Here is a 13,883-nt window from a genome sequence, read left to right on the forward strand (position 1 = left end):
AAAAAAACAAATACTGTATCCTAACACATATATGGAATCTAAAAAAAAGAAAAAAAATGGTTCTGACGAACCTAGGGACAGGAAAAGAATAAAGACGCAGACGTAGAGAATGGACTTGAGGACATGGGGAGGGGGAAGGGTAAGCTGGGGTGACGTGAGAGAGTGGCATGGACATATATACACTACCAAATGTAAAATAGATAGCTAGTGGGAAGCAGCCACATAGCACAGGGAGATCAGCTCGGTGTTTTGCGACCACCTAGAGGGGTGGTGGGTTAGGCAGGTGGGAGGGAGGCTCAAGAGGGAGGGGATATGGGGATATATGTATACGTATAGCTGATTCACTTTGTTATACAGTAGAAACTAACACACCATTGTAGAGCAATTATATTCCAATAAAGATGTTAAAAAAAGAAAAAGAGATCAGACTTGTGATGATCAGAAGTGGTGGGAGGGTTTGGAGGTAGGCAGGGGGGTAGGATGAAGGTGGTCAAAAGGGAAAAACTTCCAGTTATAAGATAAATAAGTATTGGGCATGTAATGTACACCATGATGATTATACTTAACACTGTATATTTGAAAGTTGCTAAGAGAATGGATCCTAAAATTTCTCATCACCAGGAAAAAAAACTTTTCTTTCTCTTTTTTTTTTGGTATCTATAGGAGATGATTCATTAACTCAACTTATGTTGGTGATCACTGTGCAATATATGTAAGTGAAGACCTTATGCCGTACACCTTAAACTTACACAGTGTTATATATCAGTTATATCTCAATAAAACTGAGAGACAAAAAATATAATTTTAACAGAAAAAAAACAAAATAGAAAAAAAAGACAATTAAGAAAAACAAACAAAATTTTAAAATCTAATTACACTGATCAAGAAAAAAAGAGAAAATCACCTATATAAAGAATGAAAAAGGGGTTATTACCACAGAGCCTATGGATATTAAAAAGGATAAGAGAATATTGTTATTTAATGCCAACATATTTGATAATTTAGATGAAATGGACAAATTTCTTGAAAAATACAATGAATCAAAATTGAAATAAGAGGAGACAAAAAAATCTAAATATCCCTGAATCTATTACATAAATCAAATTTATTTTTTAAAACCTTCCCCCAAAGAAAGCTTCAGGCCTAGATGACAGATGATGCCTATCAATCATTCAAGGATGAAATAACACTAATCTTACATAAACTTTTTGCAGGTAGGAGGAGGAATCACTGCTTAATTCATTTTATGATATTAGTACAATCATAATAGCAAAATCTAACACATTAGAAAATAAGATTATAGACAAATATGCATCATGTTTAGGCACACAACTCCTTACCAATTTTAGCAACTCAAATTCTATTTGTGTGTGTATATATATATATATATATATATATATATATATATATATATAAAAAGATTCCAGATCATAAGAAAGGTTGGCTTAACATTTGAAAGTCAATGGAATTCACCCTATTAACAGAATGAAAGATAAGACACAATCATTTCAATATATGCAGGAAAAGAATTAGAAAAAAATTCAACACCCATCTGTGATAAAAGGTCTTGGCAAACAAAGGGCATCAATGAGTCAACATCACACTTAATGGTAATAGACTGAATTTCTCCTGAGGTCAGGAACACGGCAAGTCTGCTAAACAATAACACAACAAAATAATTTGAAATGGGTCAAGACCCAAATGTAAAACCTAAAGCTATAAAACTTGTAGGAAAAACAGGAGGATGTCTTTGTGACCTTGAGATAGTAAAGAATTTTTAGATAGAACACAAAAGGCACAAAACATAAAAGAAAATATATGTGATAATTTAGACTTTGTCAAAATTAAAAACTTTTGCCTTTTGAACAACACCATTAAGAACTGAAAAGGCAAGCCACACAGACTGGAAGAAAACATCTGTAACCCATTTATCAGATAAAGAACACTTTCAGAATATACAAAGAACTCTCAAAAGTCAATAACAACCCAAATGATAACATCACAGTCACGAGTTGAATGCAAATTGAAGTACAATGAGACATCACTACACATGCTGCACTGACAAAAATTTAAGACTGACACTACCAAGTGTCGACAAGGACGTGGGGCAATTGGATCTTACATACACTGCTAGTCGGTTGTAAAAGGGCATAACCACTTTGGAAAACAGTTTCTTAAAAAACTGAATGTACAGTTACCGTATGACTCAGCCATTCTACTTCTACTTATTTACCCAGGAGAAACAAATCAATATGTCCATCAAAAGACTTGAATACAATGCTCATAGTAGGCTTACTTGTAACAGTCAAAAATGTGGGGAAACCCCCAAGTATCCATCGACAGGTGACGGGATGGATAGACAAACTGTGGTATTTCCATGCAGCAGACTACTCGGCAATTCAAAGGGATGAATTACTGATCTATGAAACAACATGGGTGAAGCTCAAACTCATCACGGGAGTGAAATAAGCCAGGTGAAAAAGGAAAAGAATGGAGGAACATACTGTATAATTCTATTCATAAAAAATGCTAGATGAGTCAAACTAATCTTACAGTGACAGAATGCAGATCAGTGGTTGCCTGGGGACAGGGGTGGGAGGATGGATTACAAAGGGCCCAGGGACGTTTTCTGAAATGGAAATTTCATTATGTTGACTGTGGTGATGATTTCGCATGTGTGTATATAGGTGATCTAATTGTACATTTTCAATATGTGCAGTTTATTTATTTTAATTATATCTCAATAATGTTATAAAAGGAAAAAAATAAGGGAAGTGGGAAGAAAGTAACCGAACACAAAAAGGAATAGATTTATAAAACCAAATTAGTTAACATTACATTCAAAATTTAAATTCCCTTCTATTTAGTTAGCAAGCGTATTTTAACACAACGCTCAGAGCTGCCGGAGGGGCATCAAGAGGTGGTGCTGTCCTTTACGGAAGGTCACTTGCTTTGCTGAACAGCACGGAATACTGATAAATTTAATTCTACCACAAAAGCTGAGAATGAATTTCACAGCAGAAAAACAGACTCTATTAAAGTGTATATAACATAATACGCATCCAAGAATATAAAAGATATTAAAGTTAGTACGAGACCCTACTTGGGAGCTTAGGGCTGATATTCATTTATTACTTAATTGTTATTGTTGTTGCTGGTATTCCTTTAGCAAATAGTAGGCTTAAGAAAAATGTATTGTTGACAATCAAAACCGAGGATTTTTTTGTGCAGTAATCTGTCTCTCATGAACTGAGAAAAGGTTGAATAAAACTATTCAGTTTTACTGGCAGAACACTGAAAATCTGGAACACACAGTTTAAGGATAACTGCATGGACACATGGAATCCCCCTGGGAGGGTTAACAATATCATCAGACCCAAATCAAGTGAATAAGACATTTATGACACCGCTAAACACAGTTATAAGGTAACACATCTACAGCCAAATTGCTTATCATGATCAACCTGAACTATCCAGGTCTGATGTGGTTTTACTGGTGAAGAATTTTACTGCCTAATTGTAATGAGGCACCATAGGAATCTCATAAGCTCACTAACGTGAACAATCCTGAATCGGGGGTCAGAAAACTCTCATGAGAAGGAATTAGAAGGCAAAGATGGGCATCAAACCACAACACAGGCCACTACCCCGCCATGATTCACTGTATAAGCGCCATGTTTATCGTTTAAGAGAAAAACATCAAACAAACATGAGACGAACTCCACTGTCCTTCTGTGCTCCCAACAAAACCCCAGAATAACCACCACGGTGAGAGAAGAAGAAAAAAAAGTTTTAGCTGGTCCCCTAACTTGCAATATACATATATATTTTTAGAAACCTCAACAGAGATATCCTGTCTACACAGAAGTGTTCTAGAGCATATGAGGACTTTGAAACCTCTGACAACACATAACTGTAACATATACCTTCATGAGAAACCACAGAGAGTGATTAACAGGTGTGGCTGGCTGAGAAAGCACCCAAATTCCAGACTATAAACACTCTGGAATCCATCAGGTATTTGATATCCACTCTAATATGCTTTGTTAACTCTTTTAATTTACTGAAAAAGCCTTCTGAAATACTAACTATGTTAATAGCCATATAGACTTGTTATGATAAACTGTGGCCTTAAAACAATGTTGATGCTGCTTATCAAGGATGAATTTCCCACACAGAAGCATTTTTAGGCAGAAATCAGGGGCTCTGACCACTTTCTTTAAAAGCAACCCGGCATGTTTAATATGGCTATATGGATCATTTAAAAAGCTCATATAGTTTGTTCATCCATTTTAGCACGAAAGAAATAGCATTTACCTAATTTAGCATCCCTTCAAAAAGTTGTTTTTTAATTGAAATAATCACAGATTCACAGTAAGTTGCAAAAATAGCACAGGAAGGCCTCACGTAACCATCACTCAGCTTCTTCCAAGGGTAACACCTTCCATAACTATTGTACATATCAAAACCAGGAAATTAACTAAATCAAACAATTAACTACCAAGTGGTTCTTTTTTATGTTTAAAAACCCGAATTATAATATACAGAGAAGTTCCCATGTAAGCTTGATGAATTTTCACACATCAAGTACACCCGTGTAACCAGCACTCTGAAGAAGAAAATTGCCAGGACGCAGAATCCCCCTCCAAGCCACCTCCTCAAGATTTCTAACGGCACGTACGAGCACTGCCTTTCCTGCATTTATAAAAAGGGAGTCATAAGCACATTCTCTTTTGCGTCTGTCTACCTCTTTTCACTCGGCATAATGTTTGTGGGAGTCGTGTGTCCTTCTGCCTGTGGCAGCAGATTATCACTGCATTACAACATCCCTCTGGGTGAATATACCACCATTTGCTTATCCAGTCTACTACTGCTGGGCACTGGGGTAGCTTCCAGTTTTGAGCTCTTCTGAGTACTGTTTCTATCTATGCATATCTGAGTCCATACTGTATGCGTCTCTGGGAGGAGCGCCCGAGGAGCCGAGCGGCTGGGTCACCGGGTATTGGGTTTGCTCAGCCTCAACAGATACTTAGTTTTCCAAAGCGGCTGAATTACTCTGCTTCCCACCCCAGCGATGTGCGACAGTTCCACTGCTCCAAATCGTTTCTATTTACCCATTCTGGTGGATATATGGTACATTTTTTGGAACAGAGAATTTAAACATCAAACAGAACCCTGGTGGTATAAAATCAAAGCAATAATTTTTCTCCACATAATCACAACTCTACCTAAAAGTCTTTTACGAACAAAGCAAAGCAATCTAAAATTCCAAAACTGCTCTTAAAATATCTTCTTAATTAATTAAATCATCCTCATTTGATGCTATGGCTGTATTTCTCACACATGTCTGACAGTGAATCACCTGGGATACTTGCTGTAAATACAGATTTTCAGGAATTCTGTCAGGTCTCCAGAAGGAGAATCTCTTTGGAAAGGCCTTGGAATCTTTTCATAAGAACCTCAAGAGACTCTTATTATCAGGCAAGTATGGAAAACACTGCGTTCTGGGGATCTTTTGACATTAACACCTGTTTAAAAAGGAAAATTACTCCTTTAGGGATTTCGTTGGAAAGTCTCAGCCCCAGAACATTTCTGGATGTTGTTAACTTCTATAACAACTTCAGATGCAAACAGTATATTAATAGTTGGATTAACTGAGTCCAAAGTGCCCTGAGTAATACCAAAACTATCATGGAGGGTTACATTTGATAGGCAGCCTTATTAACCCTGATCCTCTTCAAAAGAAATTAGTTTTTACTGTGAATTGGGCTACGGTGAAGAGAATCTGGGGTTGGAGAGGGCTGTGCAGCATTATATGGTAGGGAGAACGTGAGACCTGGCTTCAAATCCAAGTGCAGCTATTGCCTGTGGAACCTCTGGGCCAATCAAAGTATCCTTTCACCTGTTTCCTCCTCTGTGACATGGAGATATTGCCCATCTTACCCCGTTGTTGGGAGGGCAAAATAAGACAAATAAGGGCAATGAAGACACAGTAGGAAATTAATAAATTTGTTTTTTTTCCTTTGTAATCTGTTTTCCATCTTCTAGGTTTCCTCTGTAATTGCTCACCTGTAAGCTTGACAGTTGTTTTGTAAAATGTTCTAATGACTTGTATATTGCCATTCAGCTTTTGTGAGAGAAGTACATAATTAAAGTAGAAATAAAAAGAAACTGTTTAATTCCATATTTCCAGTTTCCTTTACTTTCATCTCCGTTGGTAGAAACCAGCAGCCCTATAACTTTCGGCTGAAAATGATTACAAACAATAACTTGGAAAAATGCAGTAACAAGGCGTAACAAGGTAACAGAAAACTATAATTTTAAAATAAAGTTGAACTAGTCCAAAACTAGAGAATACTGCTAAGGGCATTATACAGATGACTTTTTTTTAACATTACTACAACCACTTAAAAAGCCAACATTTAATCTAGTCTTTTAGATGGTTCCCTAACATCAACCTATTAAGTAGTCAAATGGCATTTATTCTGGGTAGCAAAATGCTTCCAGGATCCCATTTCACTTGTAAGAATGCCTGTGAAAACCACTTTTATAAAAACAGACCTAATTCTGTATACTGAAAAGAAGCCTACCACATTTGGATTATATGGCCATGAAAAATTACTATATGCCAATTACTACAATATGAAAAGTAATTCAGACACGTTTATAAGAAGCCTCCTTCAGCTCTCTGCAGTTTGGCCCTTCTAATCTTAAAGCTCATTGAAAACTCTGGAAATTGAAGAAAAAGAATAAACTTCTACTGAGCAGAAAACTTGTAAGTAATAATTTGATGTCATCCCTGTATTAAAGTCCACCATAAAAAATGCGAATAGGGAAGCTGAAAGCAACAAACACCTTGCCAATGATCTGTGTCATCTGGGGCAAACCCCTTAACTCTTGTGCCTCAGTTTCCTCCTGTGTAAAATGTGGACACCGTCACTCCCTACTCCCCAGGGCTGTGGTGAGGTCTACATGTGAGTGCTGACAGCAGGGCTTTGCAGCACACATGCTGTGTATGTGCTGGGCCAGCAGTAGTAGCAGCAAACAGCACAGAACTTACGGGGCACCGTCACGCCGTAGTGCTGTGTGTCACTGATCAGCAGCTTTCGTTTCAGTTCATTCAAACCTACTCCTACAGGACCTGAAAAACAGGAAAACAGAAAACTCACTCCTGAACAGAACACCACATAAACATTGCTATGATTGACATGATCCGTAAGACAGACTGAAAACGTGTATCCAACTTCACATGCATCCCAAGTCAAGAGATTATCTCTAGTTAAGTTGTACGTAAGAAATAACTAGGAGTTATCTGCTTGCTTTTCTACTTTTTCTTTATTTTTCCTGTATTTTTGTATTTCGCTTTTCTACTTTTTGAATTTAAATCCCCATCTTTCCATTAAAAAGATTAGAAATCTTCGTTCTAAATGAAACATATTCAAGAGTATCTGAGTACATTAACAGGTAATGGTATCCAGAAGAGGTTAAAAAATAGGTGCACCTAAAAAAACGGAATTACACAGTCTGGACAGGGATCGTTTCCATTTTAAACGTTTTTAGATCCTAATAAAAGAAAATCTTTGAACCTTGATTTTATTTTAGGTGCAAAAACCTAATCATGCATTTTAAACTTGCAAGACCATCAGTGCAACATCAAGCTCCTCTGCAGCACTGTTTATTCTCAGTTGGTCCTTAAGCCTTTGAAAACTTACATAGACCTTATGTATTTCAATCAGCGCGCACATACTAAAACACCTGTCGTGAACAAGGCATACAGTAAATGCTGTGAAGATGAAAAGATAAGTGAAGTCTGCCTTCAGAGAAAGTAACTGGGTTGGGAGAGTCACACAAAATGATGAACAGACTGGGGCCAGAAAACGAACAGTGGTTTCAAACATGAGTCCGAAATCAAGAGTTAGAAGGGCACAAGCCCCGGATGGCTGGCTTCTCACAGCCCCGCCATCGAGGTCTATTTAGTGACGGTGTCACGCCTTGAGCAGAACACGAGCTGCAGGGCCAGACTGTCCTCCGTTAGATCCCCATCCTCGCGACTCCCTCACCTGGTGACACCGATGCTGTGGTCTGACTGTCTGTGTCCCCCCCCCAGATTCACATGTGGGAACCCTAACGCCAACGTGATGCTGTTAGAAGCAAAGGTCTCTGGGGGGTTCTGAGGTCACGAGGGTGGAGCCCCCCTAGACGGGCTTAGTGCTCTTATAGGAGATGTCACAGAGCCCCAGCGCCTGGCCACGTGAGGACGCAGGAGAGGAGAGCCCTCGCCCCTACTGCTGGCGTCCTGACCTCCGACTTCCAGCCTCCAGAACTGTGAGAGACCAACGTCTGTCGTCCAGAAGCCACCTGGGCTGTGACATTTTGCTGTGTGGGCCTGAAAGGACTGAGACACTGGACAAGTTCTCGTCCTTGAGCCTGGGCCGGACTTCATTCTCATCCTAAGAGGAATCACGCTCCCTTTCTTGGGAGGAATAATGAAAACCCATGTCTAGTAACTAGCACAGCGCCCAGGTATTCAAGGGTTCGTTCCCTTGCCTACTTACTCTTCCGGGCTTTGAAAAGAATAAGGTTTTACGACGGACAGTGAGGAGTACCCAGGAGGACAGGGCGGAGCAGGGTGGGGTCTGGGTGAGGCTGGGGTGGGAGCAAGACGAAGAGGCGGGCGGGGACCGTGCCCCCCTCTGCTTCAGTGCTGCTCCTGGGCCTCCACCTGTGCAAACGGACCTGCCCCTGCCGCGCATCCACCGGCACCTCCACCTTCCCACGCACCGCTGCTGGGTACCAGTTCTCCGGGAACTGCCCCAAGACAGTGGTTCTCGAGGCTCTCTTTTAAAATGAATACTCTGTAATGTCCCAGTTTTATCCTGAAATGGCATTCACAGCTGATATAACTTGCTAGTGCATATACCTTCTCCCTCCAAATTAATATAATGGCCTAGCTGTAACACATGAAAGATAAAAAAGTAATTTACAATAAAACAACGTGTATTTCGATAGGTAAATGCTCGGGCATGACTGGAGAAAATGAAGCCAGATGTTTGCACCTACTTATTCTAAATAAGTTTGGACTTCAGCGTAATAAAAACATCAGGAGGCATTCTGTACAAGAAAGTACAGGAGAATGAAAGCCCAAGGGTACAGGTAAACATCAGAATAAAGTCTAGCCAACTAGATGGAAACCACGGATGGGTCTTACTGGAATGCGATAAGGAAAGAGAGGAAAAAAACAGCCTTAATAAGGAAATATGGATACAACACATCAAGGCTATCAAAGTGAAGAAAATAAAACTTTTACAAAGAACGTGCAGTGTATGGGCAAGTGTAGCGTAAAAATAATTCCCCTGAGATGGGACAGGTGAGTCATCTATCAGTCCCTCAGTGTCTAGCATGACACTGGGAAGTCGCGTGGGATGCAGGACCGGTTTCTGTTCCATAGAAATGGCAGGTGTACATCCTCGGCGTCCTCAGCCATTTGCATAAAGAAAAGGTGCCCTCACAAAAGGCCATGATGCTCCGCGGTAGGTGGTCCTGCCCGGCCTGGGACCACTGCTCTCGTCACCTCTGCACCCCAATCCTGCCGTCACCGGGGGCAACTTCAACACCCCTGCAGAGAGCCTACTTCCTCTCTACTTCACTTCAACCACCAACTACGCAAACCCCGGCTCTGCCTCACTAGGAGCTATTTCATCCCTACAGTATTAAATTCAGGCCTCCCCGGGCGGCCCCAGTCCCTGATCGTTAGCCCTCCCACTCAGTTATTCCTCCTCTTATCAAAAGGACCTCCAGTGTTTTCTTTCTTTCCTTTCTTCTTGTCTAACAGCCCTTCGGGTCTTCACTTCCTTGGGCTGTGGTATCTCCCACTATCTTGCTAATACCCTCAAAGCTCTTACGCGCTGGCCTTTATCACACTCGTCGCGGAAACTTCCAGTCCAAGGTCACTCTCACGGCTGCTCTACACGTCTGCGCCCGGACTGAGAAAACCCGCACAACGGGGCACACACGGTGCTCCCCACAGGGCTCAGACCTCTGGGCTCTCCAGCACTCACCCGGTTTTCCTGATTGTATTTCCCGGGTCACCATGTGGTCGCCTCAACCCTCCAGTCTGCTCTCTCCTCGCACCTAGAACCTCCCCTCTAATCAAACAGCTGCCAGAGGCTGTCGATGTTCCCTCCTGAAGACCCTCTGAGCTATGGCGTGCGGCCGCCGCCCGGACACCCCCTCTGTGCCCCTCTCCTGAGTCAGCCTCCGAGCAGCTCCCACCCCTCCGTCAGCAGCCAGCACCGCCTTTCCGAGGACGCCAACACACGCGCTTGCTCAGCGTCCTCTCCGCAAGGCGGCGCGTCTACACCCAGCCGCCAGCTGCGGCCTCCTCGTAGGGAGGCCTCCTCCTGCGTCTTCAGCTCTCTTGCACGCCGTTTCGAGCTCCTTCCCATCAGTACTGGAAATTCACACTGTCTCCCACCTTAAAACAGCCAGAATGAGCAAGAAAACGAAGGAGCACCCTCCTTAACCCTGCACTGTCCTCCTTGCACCGTGCAGCCCTGTCCCCGGCATCGCGTCACTTCTCACCGGCACCTCCCACTCCTCCGCTGGGAAGAGAACCCAGCGTGACCCTGTGACAGGTCTGCCCGGATTGCGTGCTGGGAGCTGCGCTTCTCTCCCTAACGCTCATTCTCGCCACTCCCGCCTGGCACTGCACACCCTGGCTGCGTGAGACCCCTGCGCCCTGTAACGTGGCGGAGTCTTCCCTGGGCTGCTGGGTCCCCGTCACGTGCCGCTCACCTGTGCAAAAACACTGCTGTTCTTTCCTGGCTAATTCAGGCTTCATCTTAGATGCGCCCTAGGGATTCTTCCCTGACACTTTAAACGCGGGTGGGGCGCCGAGTGCTTGTGTCCCCCCCACCCCGCTTGCGCGTCAGAGGGCCGATCACACACACTCCGTCGTGACTGTCTGCATACTTGTCTTTACCCTCGAACAGACTCGAAGGCAGCGATGTCATCTACCTGCTCACCAGCTGTTTCCCTAGCTGGCAAACTGGAGGCACTCGTTAGGCTGTTTTATGTATTTAAGTTGCGCTCAGTGACTATGCTGATGGAGGTAAAGCTATTTGCCGAAAGAACCAAAGGCACGGGAGTTCAAGCAAGAAGCATCTGCACCTAGAACGTCTGGACGCGATGGTTAGAGAACGTGCTCCAGGTCATAACAGAAGTTGGTGGGGCTCACGTTTGAACCTGGCTCCTTGATCTTAAGATACAGAGAAGCAGAAGGGAAGGGGATTACTTTGGCTCTGGAACGGCGAGTTGAAGGGACGGAAACCCTTCCGCCTAAACTCAGACAAGGACCGCGGTGCGCCTCAGACGCAGGCTGGGGTCTCCCTGCGAACGGAATCACACCAAGGTAAAGCGAGACTGCAAGATGAGGGGCGGCGCGGTGCTAAGCATTTACTGGTTGTCTCCAAAGCGCCAGGCACCGTGCAGGGGCTCGTGTGTCTTGTCTACTCTGTAGGGACAAACAAGATTTGGGTAAGTGCTCAAACTTACTCTTTAAAATAAACAGAAAACAAACAAGAAAAACAAGGGGCTTTACAATGGTTTGCAGATGATGCAAACCCCATTATATATGCTCAAAAAAAAAAAAGGAGCAAACAAAACCCTACCACTTAAATAGGAGGCCCCGGCCCGCATGCCCGCTCCCCACCCAGGCACCGAGGACTAAGGGGGGATGTGACTTCACTGTCCCTGCAGCAGGTCTGGGCTCTGGAGTACCTCCCGGAGTGTGAGCTGAGTGAAAGTCTAGCATTGTTTTCTTTCTTCTTCTACCCATGCCAAAAAACCACAGTGATTTATTTTAGCTCTGGAGGAAAAAAGTAGGTATGTTTGAGTTAGCGGGGGAAAGCATCTGCTGTTGCTCACGTGATACCGTTAAACTTGGACTGCTTTCAATTTTAGCCCTTACGTAAGCTAACTCTTACCGGGGACCCTGCTTTACCGCACACCCACAGACCATGCCAAGAATGTGCAGTGGCAAATACTTTTATTTTAAAAATTTCCCCTAGGTTAGGTTATTTGAAGCCATCATCTTCAAGGTGGGATACTGTCACAGAAAGATTAAAACAGGGACAGAATTTTAATCATTCTTTTACTACAAAACTGCCTGGCAGACCCCACCTAACAGCATTTTCCCAGCCAGGCCCTTGGATCAATTCTACCATCCATACAGGTGCAGTTATAGACTTTTTCCTCTTTCAGATCTTGACCTTAAGATCACATCTTACATCCACACTCCTGCCCTGTGTCCTTTTCCTATGGTAGGGCCTCAGTTCACATCTTTAGTTGGCTGGTTTGTATTTAGACTACTTACACCGCAGCTGGTTTAGGGATGCACTGAGTTAGGTTTATTCATATGTCTCTGTAACGGGACACGTTCATCTCCTCTTCAATGTATAAATTTTTACCACGCTTGGTGACACACGTTTACACATAAGTACACCAATAAGTTTCTCTAGAGTTTGTTGCCAGCTGTGCTTGTTCATGCTAAAGGGAAGCAGAGAAGATATAACCTAAATAGCACGTGTTTAAATCACAGACAGCGGGCTTTGCAAAAGTAAGGACAATGACGACACAAGGAGGTCTTTTTGTGCAGCAGGCTTGTGTCCCACGGTTTACATACACCATGACTAATCCTCAAAACATCCCTGCAAGAAAGGTATAATTATCCTCGTTCTACAGGTGAGAAAACCGAGACAATGAAAGGGTAATTTTCCCAAGGCCGCACACATTTGGAGTATGGCTTCACTGGTATTCAGAAGCCAGGGTGCCTGCATTCCTTCCATTCGATCCATCATCTTATCAAAAGGATGCCGAGGGCAGGATACGGGCTCAGGTAGCTGGCTGCTCAGCTGTTTGCGGCTGTGACCCACAACTTCCCAAAGTCTCTCACCCCATTCCAGGCTGTCCCACACCTTAAACAGCGACGAAAGTTATGCTTGTGGAATACAAGACTCAGGCTACAAAAAGTGGCAGAAGTCAAATCCGGTGAACTCAAAACTCATCCTGTGCAGAGCCCCTGAGAAATCTAAACTAAACCTAAGGAAGATGGCAAGCATCCCAGGCCTGGACAACACACACGGGGCATGTCTATTAGGATTCTTGATTCAGGACTAAGGAAACTCAAACAGAATGATGCTATCAAAGGAAAAGCCAAAAGAGCACATTAAAAACTCATTTTGGAGTTCGCTAATGTGGAATTCATGCAGTGCACTAAAGTGGATGGGCTTGCTAGCTTTAAAAATAAAAGAATGTTTCTATTTGAAGCAGAAATGTAACTAAGTATGTTTCTTTTTTTAAAAATTTCATAAGAATTTAGAAAATCACTTTGTGTGCGAATTCTGGAAAGAATAAAGCCATGAGCACCAATCTGCATTAGCTGAAATTCTTGTAAACAATACATCAAATGGATAAGATAATTAGAAAGGCGCCTTACGGTTAATTATTTGTGTGCATTTAATTGGTAACTCCTTCCTTACAGTAGGCAAATGTGTTGTGTGTGATTTTATATAAAGCCTCATTCATTTCAGCCACAGAAATACAGCCCATTTGGGGGTTAACAAAATGATGCTAGAAAGTTTCTATTTAAAGCTTTACATGTAGGCAAATATTCCCATTAACTAAATGTAAAAATGCCTTTATTTTTTTATTTTTTTTGGTGGTACGCGGGCCTCCCTCTGTTGTGGCCTCTTCCGTTGCGGAGCACAGGCTCCGGACGCGCAGGCTCAGCGGCCATGGCTCACGGGCCCAGCCGCTCCGCGGCACGTGGGATCCTCCCAGACCGGGGCGCGAACCCGGTTCCCCTGCATCGGCAGGCGGACGCG

The 13,883-nt window shown here is 42.8% G+C and overlaps 1 protein-coding gene across 10 annotated transcripts in view; it reads right to left on the reverse strand.

The window, feature by feature from the left end:
* MPP7 (MAGUK p55 scaffold protein 7) overlaps positions 1 to 13,883 on the reverse strand; it is a 276,448-nt gene that overhangs the window by 27,294 nt on the left and 235,271 nt on the right. For 7 of the 10 annotated variants that reach the window (XM_055087700.1, XM_055087702.1, XM_055087701.1 and 4 more), the window contains one exon: positions 7,061 to 7,141. The exons of 1 other annotated variant lie outside the window; for it this stretch is intronic. In XM_055087700.1, the coding sequence (XP_054943675.1) occupies positions 7,061 to 7,141 (81 nt within the window). Of the gene's footprint in view, positions 1 to 5,362; positions 5,529 to 6,069; positions 6,247 to 7,060; positions 7,142 to 13,883 lie in introns of all 10 variants that reach the window. 2 more of the 10 variants (XR_008618460.1, XR_008618461.1) reach the window with 2 other exon arrangements.

Source organism: Physeter macrocephalus, chromosome 11 (genome assembly GCF_002837175.3).
Source record: "Physeter macrocephalus isolate SW-GA chromosome 11, ASM283717v5, whole genome shotgun sequence".
NCBI lineage: Eukaryota > Metazoa > Chordata > Mammalia > Artiodactyla > Physeteridae > Physeter > Physeter macrocephalus.